Genomic DNA, 16,705 nt, shown 5'->3' on the forward strand with positions numbered 1-16,705 from the left:
GGGATGTTTATGTTGTAGCCATTTTGCTAGGCTTATTAAACCTTTTGGAATGCAGAAAAATTCACGATGCAGAATAGGAGTTCGCAAAAGACACGAGCCTTTCACTGATAGAGGTCCTTTTTTCCCTCATACAGCCCATCTATGGCAATCCTAGGTTTTTACTTATTTAACTAGTTTGCTTACACGAAAAGCAAGAAACTACATACAATTCCATTAGCACCCGTTCCCCACAGCGTCAAATTGGCACTAAGAACTTGAAAGTTGCTATTTCAAAGTCTTGCCCGTCTGGAACTCGAAGTGAAACTATCGCTGCAGCTTTTGTGCCTAAGACGTGTTACGGATGCTTCACCGGGCGGCCGATGCGTAAGCGTCTTAAGAGAGCCAGTGTCGAGCGGCGCCAAGCACAATATTACTTTTTTAATCACATTATTCACATGGTGCCAGCATGGACGCCGACAGTAAATTTCTTATCTTTCAGGGCAGGGTCATAAAAACAGTGGGAAGATTTCTTCCTAATGCTGCCATTCTCCGCCGCTACCCATTAGTTCGGTCTTGTGCATCGGTGTATATTGAATTAGAAAGTGTTTCTCGCTAACGACAATCACTCTTCAAAACGACGCAGCACCGTAGAGCGATAATCGTATTCGCCTCATTTACCATTCGTTTATTTCGTTCTATGTAATGGATTTGAGGGTCTTAAATTTCCCTTACGGTAAGATAGCTTAACCACTTTTCTATTATCTCTATTGATATAGTACGAGTGCACATTTAAAACACAGACTACCAGGCGCCTCCATTAGTGATGAAGACCCGTGGCATCAACTACATTCACGCGCTCCAAAGTTGATTTTATCACCGTTTTATATTCTGGAATTTTATAAAAGAAGTTGCAGGATCGTACGACACACCAATTAATTTAAAATATTTGTTAAACAACCTGATGACCCGTTGTTCGGAGCATGTGTTACTACACCTTAAAGACAGGCCAAAGTGTCCAACAGCGTACGGGTGCGAGTGTGGATCAAGATATGAAAAGCTTTACTACAGCCACTGCCACTTCGAAATCGATTGAAAACTGTCTCAAAAACGCCGGCAGCCATGGAACGCGTGCTGAGTGTCATTTCTCACCATTCCACGTTTTTTCCAACGCGAGGACGACTCTAGCCGTGCAGCAAACAGCAGATGTCCCGCTGGGTTGCCGATGATCCGCCCCGTGATCCTACGAAGAGCGTTCCCGGCACCCCTCTGGCGTCAGTAGACGGTGACTGAAGCGATTAGTGACTGAAATTGCTCATTGCCACCCTCAGGCACCACTATCACCGGCAGCTAGCATAATCGAACGTAACAGCGTACCGCTTCGATACCAGATCGCTTCTTTGCGGCGAATAAAAATAATACTCTAACACAACGAAATGGCACACAGTTGGAAAGAAAAATAGAATCATCGAGATCCTTTTGCGAAGAACGGAAAAGGCAATATAGAAACCAAAATGGTATCTTGCAAAGCACCCAAAGTACCGTCAAGTGTTATGCCCACTGTACACCATCACTACTGTAGCCGGTCCGGTCGTAGCTGCAACTCGGCACAAGCTTGGCTATCTTGCAACCCAATTCACTCCGGCTAGTGTGAACCGTTGTTGAGCCATAGCACTTCCGTAAGCACCACTGAGCCACGATGAGGCTTTGGCTGCCGATCAAGAAAGGTGTCAAATAAAGAATTGTCGAAGGTGTGCCGTGACAGCTTTATTGTCGGTTCCAGGAAAGATCGTTTGTGAGTCGGAAACTATTGTAAATTTAGTTGATCTGTACGAAGTTGAGAAGGACGAAATATTGTAATTGCCATTTTTTATTAAGTGTAAATAAAGAATATTTCTATCAAAACTACATTTTATATCATTCAGTAAATTCAGACACAAAATGAAGTGTAAAAAACTGTAACGTTACAATCAATCGATATGTCGATAATGACCGTTCCCCGCGGCACGTACCTATTCGCAGCCACTGATTGGTCGATGTAGAATATCGATCACATTAGATAAGGAATAAACCAACCTCCACGATAAACAATGAGAGATAACCGTGAGAGATTCACCCTCCCATGTGGTCTCAGTGTACTCATTCAACTAAACATAAAAGACCGCCTAATCTTTGAGGTATCGAGTTAAAACATCGTTAAACTTACTAAGACAAAAAGCACAAAAAATTGAATAAAACTAAAGTTTCAAGTTTGTTTTTAAAATACATTGTTTTGCTGAGAAACTTACTGCAACTAACTTTCCGTTGTCTATCGTCAACCGTAGCGGGAAGAGAGTGACCTATTTTTGCACCAGCATGACCACAACACGGCCACACGACTTGATAATGAGTTTCAGGTTAAAGTTGTCAATGGCACCGACCGAATCCGGCTTCCACACCACAGCCATCGGGCGATACGCGTCGTCCTTAGCCGTCAATATGGTTATAGGTCTCCCGAGTCCGAATCCGATAGCAAGCGGATACGAGGGTTTTTCGACTATTATTAAATAATTACTTTACGAGCTGTCCCTCATTAAACTTCAAAGCATTCGCCAAATTCGCCATACCGGATGCAGTGCACCGAAAGATAGATCAACCGAGCGACCGCAGTAGGACCGAACTGAAGTCGTCTGAAGGCGAACGTGCGCAACCGGACCGGACCGAGGTGTTCGGTTACGGTGGGTTGTTTCTCGTGAAGCCCGTTAGCGGGTTTATCAGCCGGAAAGGGAAATATCGCCGAAATCCCTTCGCTACGTCATACAGCCGCAACCACACAGTTGCAGCGTCCACCAAGGCCTTGGACCAATCATTAGCATGTCAATCACTGGATTATGTTTCCAATTATACCTTCCAACGCCACCATCCTACCTTCTCACTATGATATCCCCGGCACGGTTCCAGATCCGGTGGGGAAGAAATATGAAATTTACGATACGACAGCAAAGACACCCAAAAACGCCTACGCAGCACGATACCAAGTAGGGCAAGCAAAGAAGATGGTTCGAAAATGGTCGTCGGACCGTCTTATGCTCTCTACGATCCCAAAGGAAGTTGAGAAAAAAATAGTTACGGATGGAATGAAAATTTATGAGAAAGTAGTTCATTGTACCGCATACGATATCCTTTCGAAATGTAATATGATGAGTATTTCTTCTGTGCGGATTTTTGACCGGCGAAGGACAATGATGCGTGTGCATATATTGATTCTTTAAACTATAATCAACAAAATCCTGGATATTGCTTCCCTATCATAATTTATGAATATAATACTAACAGAAAAATACTTATAGCACAGGCAATTCAATTTGAATCACATTTATCTTAATGTGAGGGATAAAAATAATAATAATAAAATTGACCACCGCTTTTGTGTATTACGTGGGTAACGTTCGGGGCAGAATTGAAAAACGGATTTTATCTGGTAGCACATCCATGTATGAATGTTAGTTATATCTTTTATTCGTCCTGCCTTATCGAGGTCTTCCGGATACCGTACTACAGCGGCTTGATTTGCCTCTGTTCTTCCTCTGTTCCCTATTGTCTTCTGACTCAACATTGTTTTCCTTCCCTAGCAAACCGCATCCTTGCCTACCGTTCGAGCCACTTTAGTGACAACTGTTTGCTTATACCTAACCATTTGTACATTGTTTCGTTCTTGTCAAATAAATCTAACTATGTAAACGCGTGATCCTAACTTACGACTTCACATGTCTCACGTTACTCTAGAAGGTACAGTGTGTTAATAATGTATTTTAAAACGCTCCACACAATGCAACCTCCTTTTGCCGAACGAAATGACCGGATTGAATTATTGTAGTGCATACCATCCGTTGGGACTGACTATCCTAGGAGATCGAAGGCCAAAGCAATCGAGCAATTGGAAGAAATGTATAATGCTTTGTTGTACTCAATCGATAGATGGTTACTTATTTAAAAAAATTGGAAGTAATGAACCGGACCAGATTCCGTTACGCTCGTGACAGCAAGCATGCCAGATCAGATTTCTTACTACTAAACCAAGAGCTGATGTAGAATGGAGATTCCATAGGAATCGTATTGTGTATTTAACAGCGTTCTATCAATTAATGTAGAAAATGGTTACTGAAAAAATACTTTGACACACGAACTAAAATGTTACTAAGCACACTATAGGACGTATCGTCCGTAGCTAGTCGAAAGTGATTTAAAAAAAATACAGTTATGAATTAACAAAAGCCTTCAAAGATGCCAATACACACATACAAAAACGGTATGTTAGTATGTATAACTGAAACAGTGTACACAAAAATGCAAAAATCACACAAAATACAGTGAGCATCAAGTGTGTTGAAGAGTCGATTCGGAATAGCCCAAAGGACGTCGGACACATCGAGTTAATCGATACAAAACTGATGATTATTAGCAAAACCCGAGTTGTTTTAGAGTAATAAATAACATGGTAAACACACCCGAACAAAGAATGTTTTCTTTAATCGCTATGTTTCTCTAATTTACAGCCACTTTAAGGCTACCTGTTTGATACAACCAAACGATACATTGGGAAACATATTCATGGATGTTCGACAATTGCACATCGAACGGCAAAACTAGACTGATTGGAGGAGTAAATTTGAAGTAAGTAATGAAAACAATCAGACTTAAAATGTGGCTTTTAAGTAAGCAAAATAAAACATGCTTTCCACTATCAAGGTTGTACAAAAAAATGGGAGCTCGGCACTCGTGCGGGGAGAAACGTAAAAAAATGAAACTATATTTTCGTTTTACAACTGTCACTTCTTACTAATCGGACCGGATGATCGATGTCCCAAGGCTTCACGCGTCGACCATCGTCCGCATGCCATAGAAAGAAGAATAAAGTGTTTGACGATAGATCTCCCCCAGCGACGGTATCAAACCACATCGATATCCTCGAATCCACCACAGTTAAACACAATCGAGTTTATTTCTATTCTTTCAATCATTAGCAAAACATCTATTAACTAACGTGAAGCAAAAAACCGAAAGCTTTGCTGATCCTAACATAATTCTAGAGAACCATTCCACCTCCGGACCTCCAAACCATTGTGGAAGGTTTGCGCTTTTAGAGTTTGGAGCTTCACTGCCATTCTTTTGTTTATTGTGATTGTTCTCTGGTCACGTGTCCTGCTTTGTCCAGATTGTTTCTTATAGTTAACAGACTCACGGCTTCGGAGCACTGTGGTCGGTCAGTTTTACTTTCCGGGCCGTGCCGTACACCATGAACGAGGAAATATGCGGCACAGTACTACAGTGCACTCACATCGTACTCCAGAGTGGGCAATATGTATAATATATAAGAGCGCGCAAAGTTATACTCATGAATGATGGCCTATTGGCAAAAGATTAACGCAATGCAGTCGAAAATAGATGCGAGAATAAAATACCAACACAGAACGGTACCTAACCATACTTAAAGAAGCGAATCCTTTCTGGTTTGTGTGTGTGTGTATACGCGCGCATGTGTGTGTGTATGTGTGTATTGGCGCGTTAAGGACAAAAATGTGAACGACATTACCATAGATTTCTACATTAATCGTATTAGCTGCTGTTAAACCTAAACACTAGTTGTTATCTAACTCGTAGATCCTTCTGGTTCACGTTACTTCCATCGTATTCCGGTACATCGTACGGTGCAATCCATTCACAATAGTTCATTTCCTGTTTATTATTTCGTAACAAATAAGCATACGTTCTACATTCTGCATAAGGGACGAGAACAGGGTCGGTATGTTCAATATATTTCATTCGGCAAAGGGGTACGTTGCTTGTGTATTTCTTTGACTATATCATCTTTTTGTTCTCCCGTTTTTATTATCTAATTATTTACATTCTTTAATCGGCCACGAACACGCAGCGTTATCGTGCGAACCAATCAAGATGCTCTTTTTGCTTCCGTTATGTCAATCCGGTCCTATTCGTTCATCCCCTACTGTTGTACCTATGGTCTACGCACGTTCATTGATCGCAACTGATCGAGCAGAACTTCCTGTTTCCACTTCGACACCCACATACACCCTGCTGCAAACCGTGCTTCACACTGCTCTGTAACGCGTCACGCGGCATATGGCTCAACAGTAAAACGATAAATTACAATCGTATCCGTTACCAGACAGATCCCTGTTTTACCAACCGGACCGATTGTTGGAGCCTCCACCACGAAATTTATTATTATTACCACCACGGTAGCCTCCGCGCATCATCGGACCCCCATTGCCACCTCCCGACCCGGTCGCCGTGACAAAGGGGCCGCTGACTGCACCACCCATCATCAATCCGACCTGGTGAAGGTTGCCCCGCAGTGCTCCGCCGACGACACCGCCACCGCGAAAGTACGGCGAATGGCCGCCACCGCGGTTGTGACCACCCACGCCGCGGCCACGCGGTGTGCCAACAGCTCCGCCACCACCACCACGATAATTGTTGCCCTTCATTTGCCCACCGCCAAAAGGAAGCGGCGGAGGTGGTCGATTCGGAGACCCGAACAGTCCCGGAGCGTCACCCGTCATCGGGGGTGGCTGATCGGCCCAGATCTGAGGCAAAGTGGAGGGAGGCGGTTGATTAATGTTACCGATCAGTCCGGGGGGCGGCGGCGGTGGCACGCTGCTGAAACCACCAAGCCCGGTAAGGCTCATCAAACTGGGCGGCGGGAGATCCCACTTCGGATGCGGTCCAGTTGGCGCAAACGGTGGATCCGGTAGGAGCGGTGGCCGTTGCTGATGGATCGGCTGCGTTGGAGCACTTTTACCGCTCCCGCAAGCGGCACCATTGTTCGTTAACGCTGCGGCGTTAACCGCAGTTCCCCCCGCCATTTGCATCGGTGATCCACCATGCTGACTCGAAGATCCTGCTCCGGCTGCATCATCCCGCAGGCTTCCCATCATCGTCCCATCCTGTGATGTAGTTTCGGTGCTGTCCTCGTCTACATTTGATTGGGCTGTAAAGAGATGTAAATAGCGCACGAAAATGTGTTCGGAAAAAAAGATCTCTTCGAATGTCCCGAAGCGGTTTTGTCGTCCAACGTCCAGCATACCAACTTGGCCAATCAATTACAACGGGCAGAAAAGCAAATAGAAGCCAAATAACGGTCAACACTTACCAGACGAAGGCGCCTCGTGCGGTGGTTGGTCATCGGGCGTCGGCCCACAGCCATCTTCATCCGATAGGTCCATATCAACACTTTCTGTGTTGTCGGTAGGGTTCTTCCTGCTTTCGTCTCCGGTGCCAGATTTTTCTGCAGATAATGGTGGAGACATAAAGAAGAAAATACTCCTGTTTTAGCTAGAGGATTCAATATGATGCAAGTGCCGCTTGAGGTGCAGATAAAATAGCGAAATAGCCAGCGAATCCGACTTGAATTTTGTTAAATAATTAAACGTCATAACGATGGCGATTTACCTGAGGTAGGTGGCGGTGATTGGGACGTTTCCGTTTGATTGCTCATCAGCAGGGCTGGTGGTTTCGTCAGGTCAAACCTTTCTCGCTCAAAGTTTTGCTTTTAATCGTTCATGATTTAAAAATAAATGTGTTGCTGTTAATGTATATTGAAGGCGTAACGCGGTAAAACACCGTAGCTCCCGTAATTCCAACGGTAACTTACCAAGAAGTCATCGATCTCCAGCAGCGAAACCGGTGTTTGAAGGGTCGGTAAGCTTAGATCGCCCTCTTCATCGCCATCGAGAGCTGTGTTCCCGTTCGCATCGTCCGCCGACTGTACACTATTATCAGTCCCGTCATCTTCGCGGCCGATCTCGGCCCCACCACCAAGCCGCTGTTGCACTGTACTGCTGTTGCCGCTGTTAGCAATCTGCGCCGCAATTGCTTTCTCCAACGACTGTATTCGCATGTCGAGATCCTTCGATTCTTCCCCCTCAGTCTCTCGGGGGGGATTGGAGGGTGTCGTGGTCGGGACGATCGTTAACGCGGACGAAGAGGGTAGCCTCAGGTCTACATCGTTCGATGCCGTCGGAAAACTATTATCCTGGCATCCCATCCACAGCGTGTTCCGGCTGTCAACCGTATCGCCGAGGGGAGCAGGTACGGGCTGCGGAGCAGATCTTCGATTTTGACCAGACCCTTGACTTCTTGCCGACAGGCTAGCCGAGTTGTCATGCTCATCTATGTCCATGTTGCTCGCATTCATCCCTTTCGGGAGCGGCCCTCCAGGCGATCCGGTAAGCGAGATCAGATTGCGGTGATCCACATCGGCCAGGCGACCTTTATCCTTCAGAAAGGGGGGCACACCGAGACTGTTGGGCAGCTGACGATGGTCAACATCTTGCAAACCTCTGTCGACACTGCCCCGGTCATAATGAGACGGAGACACGGGAGCTTCTAGACTTTGGAAGCCGGAAGAATCCTGAAAAATAGTGACAACCTCATTAAAATAAAGAAGAGCATTTTACGAACAACTTGCGTTGCTGCCGAAAAATGATGTGCTCTCAATATACTTACATGCGTTCCGTCCCATGACATTTGCATATCCCAAGTCGAGTTGTACTCATCGGATGCATCAAGATTTATGGGAGGCATCGGAGGAGGCAACAAGGGGGCAGTGACCGACGATTGCCGTCCGACACCGGGTTGCGGCGAGCCGTAATCGGACAGGACTCCCGGGTTGTACGGTTGGCGGTAATTGCCGTTACCCGATCGTCCGCCGGGACCGTGCGGTGTCGACGTTGCCCACGGATTAACGCCCGACCCGTACGGTCCGACCGGATGCGGTACGATGCCTGGTGGGGGCTGTGGTGGCGCTACGATACCACCGACTCCCTGCACACTGTTTCCTCCACCAACGGTACCGCCACCTCCACCACCACCACCACCACCGCCGCCACCAGGCATGCCGCTCGGTGGTACGCTAGAGGGCGCATGATAACCTGATGGATCGGGGAAAAAAGACTTCAGGAATTCGTTTACCCCTTCCGATTCTTCCTTACGCGAATTTATCACTTGAATTGGTTGAACTGTACACACCACCGCCACGCGCAAGGCAAGCCGCAATGCGAAAGGGAAAATACAGAAACGAAAGAACAACATCATCAGCCATGTGCTTGGAACCAGGGAAACGGACATTCCACGCATATTTCGCTACGAAACACGTGGCGATGACGACAATGAGGTGTAAGTAGTACTTGGCTCGATCTGTGTTCACGCTCATTTTTGCTAATTCGTGCTCTACGCTAAATACTTTTCCATCACAAGCTACCGACCGAGCGTCTAAAGTCTACAACGGGCGTCTGGTGATGGCGAAAGTGTCTAACGGTGGCGCAACACTTACCACTGTGCATCACTGAGGGCGAATCGCTTCGGTTAAAGTCATTAATGTCGAACGGTAAGCTGCCTCCGTCCATGTAGCTGCGCCGCTGATGATGCATCTGAAAGTAACCTTGCTCATCCGGCAGAATGATGTCCAGATCGGATGGCCCGGGTGAGGGAGCGTTAATGTCGGGTGACGGAATCGGACTCGGCAGGCTGGTTGTCAGTTCGTCCAACTTCTTTTTCATGCTCTTTAGCCGGTTGCCAAAATTGCGATAGGCCTGTAACAATAACATCACGCAGTAGGCGAGGTAAGATTCGTCAAAAGAATACAATGGCCGGTGAATGAATTCCGGCGAACGACTTACGTTTACTACGACCTTCACTTCGTTCCGCTGATTGCCATAGAAGGACTCTGCTTGCTCCAGCACGGTCAACAGTACCCGGCGTGACTGCAGCTCCGTCTTCAGGTTCTCCACAAAGTGCTTGTACTGCGCCAGCTGATCCTCGATCTCCTGCTCAACCTCTTCCACCTTCTTGCGATCCTTGCCCTTAATCGATCCCATCACAACGTCCACCTCGACCAACGGTTTCTTGTTGAGGCTCTTGAACGTGTGGTCGGTTTCGCTTTCATACTTCACGCAATCGCGCACATTTCCCACCAACACGGACGCCTGGTAGTCGTCCGCGTCCAGCTGCACGTTGGCAGTGGCTGATTTCGTTTCGGCCAGCTTCGTTGGGCCCGTAGCAAGCGTTGCACCGGTCGCTCCCGACGATGACGATTGGTGGTGATGATGGTGATGGTGATGATGATGGTGATGATGCTGAGAGGAATCGTGTTGATTTTTGGACTGCTGTTGCTGTTGCTGTTGTTGTTGCTGTTGTTGTTGTTGCTGTTGCTGCTGCTGCTGCTGCTGCTGTTGTTGTTGTTTTTTAGCTGACGGGGTAGTCACACTGAGCAGACCGTTCAGATCGGTCAAAAACTCCTCGTTGTACACTTCTCGCTGTTCCCAGATCTTGAAGATTCGCAGTATCTTGTGCTTCACTTTTTCATCCCGCACCAGTGTGGTGGCTTTTTGGAGGTACGTTCCCCAGCTATCGACAAACTCGTAGTTTTTGCGCTTGCTGTACTGAATCACGTCGTTCGCCAGGTAGAATAACGTAAGCCGGCTCTCAATTTTCACTACAACGATGGTAAAGAGATAAAATTTCATTGATTGGCACAACTATTACACATTAGAATGAGAAAATTCTAAACACTTTTAGTTTTTCTTTTTCTAAGCCTGCTTAGTCTCTAGACGATGGTTACTAGACGACTTGTAAATAGATAGAAAAATCTCTCGTAACGGTCTTTTATTAGTTTCAAATAATACAACAAATGCGAGTGATAAGATGCGATAAGTCACGCGTTGACGCGTTTTTTTCTATTATTTTTACGGACATTAAAAGTATTTAGTCATGTTCTTTAGGCCCGAAAACAAAACGGAAAACGAAAATAAAATGCAGGAAAAGGAAACCGAAGGAAATGCGAAATACATTCGTCGAATCTGTACTCACCCTGCTTTAGCACGTTCAACCAACTGGTGACAATCTTTTTGTGATGCGCTCGCCGCTGTAAACACCAGGCCGACAGGTGCTGGATGCTCTCCTGCGTATCCTTCAGATCCCGTAGTTTCTGCTCAAAGGCGGCCACATCGAATTCCCCTGACACAACTGTCCCACTGTTCCGACCAGCTACCACAGTGGTGGTCGTTTTCGTCGACATGCTGTGGCGGCTGACGCTCTGTCTGTCCGTGACCGTGTGTTTTGTTTACCTGCTGCGTAAACTCGCGCACATACGCGGCACGTTATCCTAATCAACAAAAAGCTTGCCGCTGACCTAGTTGCCGTTCGTTTGGGGCATGATGCCGTTTAAGATGCTTTGAAGCGCTACCTCCTAAGCGGAGGCTATCTATCACCAAACACAGATGCCACTCGGAGACGCATCAACCACTGGTGATTTGGGGGCTTGTATCTTGCGGATGCTTGCTTGAAGTCTGAGCACTAAGCATCGGAGCACATCACTTCGCCACAGCTACCTGTAAAGCGTAGGAAAACCGTAAGTCACCACCAATAGCTGGCCGAGCTGGACTAGAGCCTTTTCCCGGCAATCAGAATTGCTGCAGTATGATTTGCGGCCTTTGCACTGATATAAATAATAATCGGGTGTGTTTGCTGCCACACACACACACCCGGTCACAGAAACTTCATAGAATGGAGAGCAGATCACAACCACGCGGGGGATGGTGCGCGACTAGTTGTTCCAAAACCCGTTGTTGTTATTCTCTTAACCAATATTCACTGTGCGACTGGCGAGTTCCCGTTCCTCCGCCCAATTGCCGGATCTTTCAACAACACTAAATAACCAACGCCACAACACGCCCGGAATGACCACAGTGCGCGGCGGCAGCTTTGGTGCCCAAAAACTCTCAACACTCCCGTTAGGCCCCCCGTGGTGCTGAGCCGTCCCGCGAAGCGTCCCGAAATATCTCACAACAGCGGAGCGCGATTTGTTGTCCGAGAAAACTCCATTCTGTATCGTAATAAAAAGACCACTTTTTCTCGCACAATATACGAGGAGCTGTCAAAATGGTGCTGTGCACTTCTTCCTCTTGTTTGGCAGCTTCTTCCTCTTTTCACCACAACACCACTTCACGCACACACCTTTATCTCAGCCACGCGCACGCAGCCAAATTCACGAACGCAGCCACAACAAGTTCGAATACCAGAACCCAGGTGGTGAAAATGACAATGGATTTAGCACCCGAATTTAAATTTATTTCCGAAAATCTTCAATCAATTTTTAACCTGTTTAATGTGTTTATGATAAGCTTTATGTTTTCCTGCTTGAGAGTGGAAGTGTTCACGCTCAGCTATTATAATTTGATTCCCAAAAACGAACTCATACAATATGTTATCGATATAATCTGGCTGCTAGACAAAAGTTCATATCTTATCGTGCCCTCGAAACGAAAAAAAACAAGATTTCATGCTTGGTTAATTATCTCTTCGCGATTTCGATACAATTTTGTCAGTCGTGTGCTCTCTTCAGGTCTCGAATGTAGTACGTTTCATTGGCACTGTTTGCGGCGCCAGTTAAGAGATCGGTTATTAAGTGTATTTTAGGAAAAAAAAGAATGAAGTTCAGTGGGATACTGGGACTTTGAAATGGTTAATAATAAGTATATGTAGCTGCGTTCCGGAAGTCAGGAACTGATTGCAAGAATGCAAGAACATGCAAGGACACCATCTGCAAGAGAATGGTTAAAACCGTTCTTCCTTTTTTCCGAAAATCTATTGCGTGACAAAACATTAATTAATTAATATTAATATTGGACTGTCGTAAATTGGTTAGCCACGACATATGTTGGAATGGCAACTTATTAGCCTGGTATAATATTATATTATGATATTATTGTTAGTGGCGCAATGCTTTTCAGGACCGTTGGTTGGTGATGTGATGAGTGCATGGTGATGGTCACTCACTGCAAATATAAAAAAAATCATTAATTATTCTGTCATTTTGGTCACCTAAATTAACAACTTACCGGCTGGGCAGTTCCCGGATCCACGGTCATCCGTCCATGGTTTACGAAGCAGCCCATTTGCTGTTCAAACTTGTTGTACTCGCAAGCCGGAACGAAATGCGTGATTACCTTGTGGATCATCTTCAAGGTGGCGGTAAACGTAGACAGGAGTATCCTTTTTTGGTCGGTCGGGTTCACCCACGCACATTGATTGATGAAATTATCATCAATAAAGAGACGGACAACTCTTCTGAGCAGACTGTCTTCCTTTATGTTTTGGTACAAACACCGACTGTTGAAGACGAGTTTCAACATCTTTGTGTAACACTCCAGTTCTGATTTTTTTGCCGCCTCGTTTAACATTACCAAAGACTCGAAGCTGCGGACTGGAAGCACCAGACGCACTTCGTTGCAATTGGTAGTGGTAGCAGGCAGCGAGGCGGAGGAAACTCGCTGCTGTTTGGTGGTGGTTATGGTGGTGGTGACTGGGCAATGGTTCGGGAGGCTTACGGTGGCTGCTGGTGGTCCTCGCGAGCAGCCGGCAGCCGGACTGGCTGGAGCTGGCAGTGGCTCTTCATTATTCGCCTCCATCACGGGCAAGTGTATTTCTTCCCCATCACCCGGTCCGTTCAATTCCATGCCGTCTTCCACTTCCTTCGCCGAAGGCGAAGGAAGGGAGCTGGTCTTCACGGTAGGGGACCGGACTATCTTTTTGGATTGCTCCTCATGCGGCATCGGCTAATAGAACGAATGAGATAACCAATTGGAACGAGATAAACCGTTAGAGAACTTTTCCGGAGTTAGTAATAAAAAAATAACTAATTAATTATATTTACCTGTATGCAGCTCTTTGTTTGTTGGCGTGGTCGGTTCCGGGACGCCTTTGGCTGCGGCGGAACATACACGTACGATTCAAGATATTCCTTGATCGGTTGGTTACGTCGGGCCGCCTGTCTTTTTAAGTTTTGTAAGTCTCTTTGGCATCTCTCTCGCGATTTTCCCGTCGCTAGTGCAACGGCAGTCCACGCAGCGTAAATTTGGCTCCGTTTCGATTGTGAACTTGGAGTATGGTCTTTTACTTTGGCCATTGCTTTTAGTATTAAACTTTATTAAACCACACGCACTCTTGGATTGACTGATGAATCCAAAGCCAGTGTCTGCAAAAGCGCGGGGTCTTCTGTCAAAACGCGGAAGCGAGTCCGAGAATGAGACCCGACACACACGCACACGAACGATCGCTCCATAGATGTGAAATAGAAATGGAATTAAAATTAAAATTCAATGTTTTCCATCACTCCCGAGCTTTTTAAGGTTATAGCGTAAAATTTACTTTTATCTATTTACGCAGTTGGATGGAGATCGAGCCACCATAAGACGGCCAGCCTTCTCGAACCGAGAGGCCATCCCGGGATGAATATAGTGGAGCGATGTGAGGCGCGGTTGCGGCTGCAGAATAATCGGTATATTTTGCCTCTCTGTCCCATTACCACCATGTGATCGATCGCACTAGTCCGCCACGCCGAACATCTTACCTACCGATGGAGATCTTGTGGGGCCACCGATTTCAGAATAGCATAGAGTACGACCCCGAGGGTGAATGCTTCGTGGCCAAGAACGATCAGCTCGATCTGCTGGAAGAAATCGAAACTCCACTCTGCAGTGCCCGTTTGCTCGAGGACATGATGGGTGAACTGCAGAATGATCACCACACATTTGCAGAATATCTTCCAGCAGATGACGTCAGCAGAACAGGCGTGAGTATCCTTTTCAAAGTAATTGTCGCGCATTCTCGTAATAAATTACCGTTCACTTCTTGTCGAAGGCATCGGTTTCATACAAGTGTAGCACAAGATTGTGGAGCAATCCGAGCTCATCGACTTGAAAGACGAAGAAGATGGGCAATCGCTCAAACACCAGGAAAACAATAAAATTACTGGCATGGCAGATAATTGCGAGATTATCGAAATTATTGATCGGAATGCATCAAGCGTAGCACTTATGAAGTACACAAAAGCCGTTGCTCCGAATTAAATGCTTACTGATTCATATAACTGCACCTAAAAATGAAGAGCTTAAGAAATGTGGACACAGCCGTACAGCTAAAGGTACGAAACCGGGATAGAAAAAATCCCTGTAAAACGCCATACAGGTCACTGAGTTAGAAAACTGAAAATTCGTCCAGTCCAATTCCAGGCGAACGATTCATCATCATCTTCCACATCGCTGACCCTCAAAACGAGTACACGCCCTCTCGCCTTCATGACTTACAGCTGTCTCCAACATTTAGCCATTTCAAATTGGCTTAATTCTTCTGCGTCTTCTGTCGGGCCCGGTCATCCATTAAAGAGTTAATCCATCGAGAGATCACGGTCGCTGAAGCTGCAGCTGGTGAACTAACACATCCACCAACGCGACCGGATGTGCCGCGATCGTACAGCATCGCGTTATCTTATCAACCGGTCAACTTGAGATGCGGTGGGTTTGTGTTACCTCTAGACAAGAAGAATTATAGGCATTCGCACGCATTACGCATCGTCCATCAGCACACGATCTTACGTTACGGTACGGACCTGTGAACAAACCCGCACTGCTATGGACCGCCCAGAGTCACATCAGGTCGACGAAGAACTGTTCGCAAAAGAATCACGTGTGGTGAAAAAGGTTGGTGACCGAAATGTGCGTGTCTATAATCTACCGCAGCGATCAATCCGCTTCATCAAAGATCTCGTGACAACGTTGGTAAGTTCACTGGCGGATGTCTGTGTTTAATCCACGCGTTGATGCGTTCTGTGTCCCGATAGGTTGAAGAACAGTGGCGCTACCTGTTGACGGTGTTCGTGGCCAGTTATGTGGTCAGTTGGACGTTGTTTGGCGTTCTCTGGTACGTCCTGTCGTATGCTCACGGAGACCTGGAGGTAGATCCGGAAACCGGTGGCCCGCTGTCTACCGGTGTGCCACGCTGCGTGGACGGTGTGTTCTCCTTCCTGGACTTTTTGATATTCAGCATGGAAACGCAAATTTCGACCGGGTACGGGGCCAAGGTGCCAACCGAAGAGTGCCCGGAAACGTTCGGGCTACTCACCATTCAGCTGATCGTGGGGCTGGTGATCGACGGTTCCGTTCTCGGTGTAGTGTACGCGAAGATGGTCCGGCCGCCGCAGAAAATCTCCGAGATGAAGTTCAGCCAGCGGTCGGTCATCTGCCAGCGGGATGGGAAGCTGTGTTTCGTGTTTCGTATCTGCGACCGAAAGTGGCAACACGCGATTGAGACAAAGGTGTCTGCCGTGCTGCTGGAACCGCGTCGCACTGCCGAGGGGGAACTGATCGAGAAGCAGGAAACGTATCTGCCGCTGGAGAACGATGGACGATTGATTCTACTGTGGCCGGTTACCGTTTGTCACGTGATCGATCGCACTAGTCCGCTGTACGAGGTGTCGGCTGCCGATCTGATGGAGCGCAAAATGGAAATTGTTATCACGATCACTGGTGGGACGATGACGACGGGGCAAATCAATCAGGCGCGCACTTCTTACTTACCGTCGGAGATTTACTGGGGGTATCGGTTCTGTGATATTGTCGAGTACGATTCGCGCAAACAGAGTTACGTGGCCGTTAACGAACGAATGCACGATCTGGAAGAAGTAGAAACGCCACTCTGCAGTGCACGCCAGATGGATGTGCTGTTGCGAAAGCTTCGCCGGGATGCGTCCGCCAGCGGTGTAGGTGTCCAGTCACAACCATACGTCCTTCCAGAAACGGATCAACACAATACAGACGCCAATGGGGATACTTCATCCAGTAAGTAGAATGGATTAAGCAAATCCTTTATGATGTCTTTGCAACTATTTTAT

General features: G+C 46.7%; 2 protein-coding genes across 2 annotated transcripts; one reads left to right on the forward strand and one right to left on the reverse strand.

The window, feature by feature from the left end:
* Positions 1 to 5,375: 5,375 nt before the first annotated feature.
* Positions 5,376 to 11,053, reverse strand: LOC128270764 (uncharacterized). The gene is made up of 9 exons (XM_053008181.1): positions 10,846 to 11,053; positions 9,657 to 10,471; positions 9,311 to 9,569; positions 8,485 to 8,996; positions 7,631 to 8,389; positions 7,429 to 7,525; positions 7,130 to 7,264; positions 6,356 to 6,967; positions 5,376 to 6,250 (listed from the first exon to the last, which is right to left on the reverse strand). The coding sequence occupies exons 1-9, from the start codon at positions 11,051 to 11,053 to the stop codon at positions 6,156 to 6,158; spliced, it is 3,492 nt and encodes a 1,163-aa protein (XP_052864141.1). The 3' UTR covers positions 5,376 to 6,155.
* Positions 11,054 to 15,438: 4,385 nt separating this feature from the next.
* On the forward strand, positions 15,439 to 16,692 carry LOC128274241 (ATP-sensitive inward rectifier potassium channel 8-like). Its single transcript, XM_053012368.1, has 2 exons — positions 15,439 to 15,593; positions 15,656 to 16,692. The coding sequence occupies exons 1-2, from the start codon at positions 15,447 to 15,449 to the stop codon at positions 16,658 to 16,660; spliced, it is 1,152 nt and encodes a 383-aa protein (XP_052868328.1). The 5' UTR covers positions 15,439 to 15,446; the 3' UTR covers positions 16,661 to 16,692.
* Positions 16,693 to 16,705: the final 13 nt, after the last annotated feature.

The sequence above is a fragment of the Anopheles cruzii genome, chromosome 3 (genome assembly GCF_943734635.1).
Source record: "Anopheles cruzii chromosome 3, idAnoCruzAS_RS32_06, whole genome shotgun sequence".
Classification (NCBI taxonomy): domain Eukaryota; kingdom Metazoa; phylum Arthropoda; class Insecta; order Diptera; family Culicidae; genus Anopheles; species Anopheles cruzii.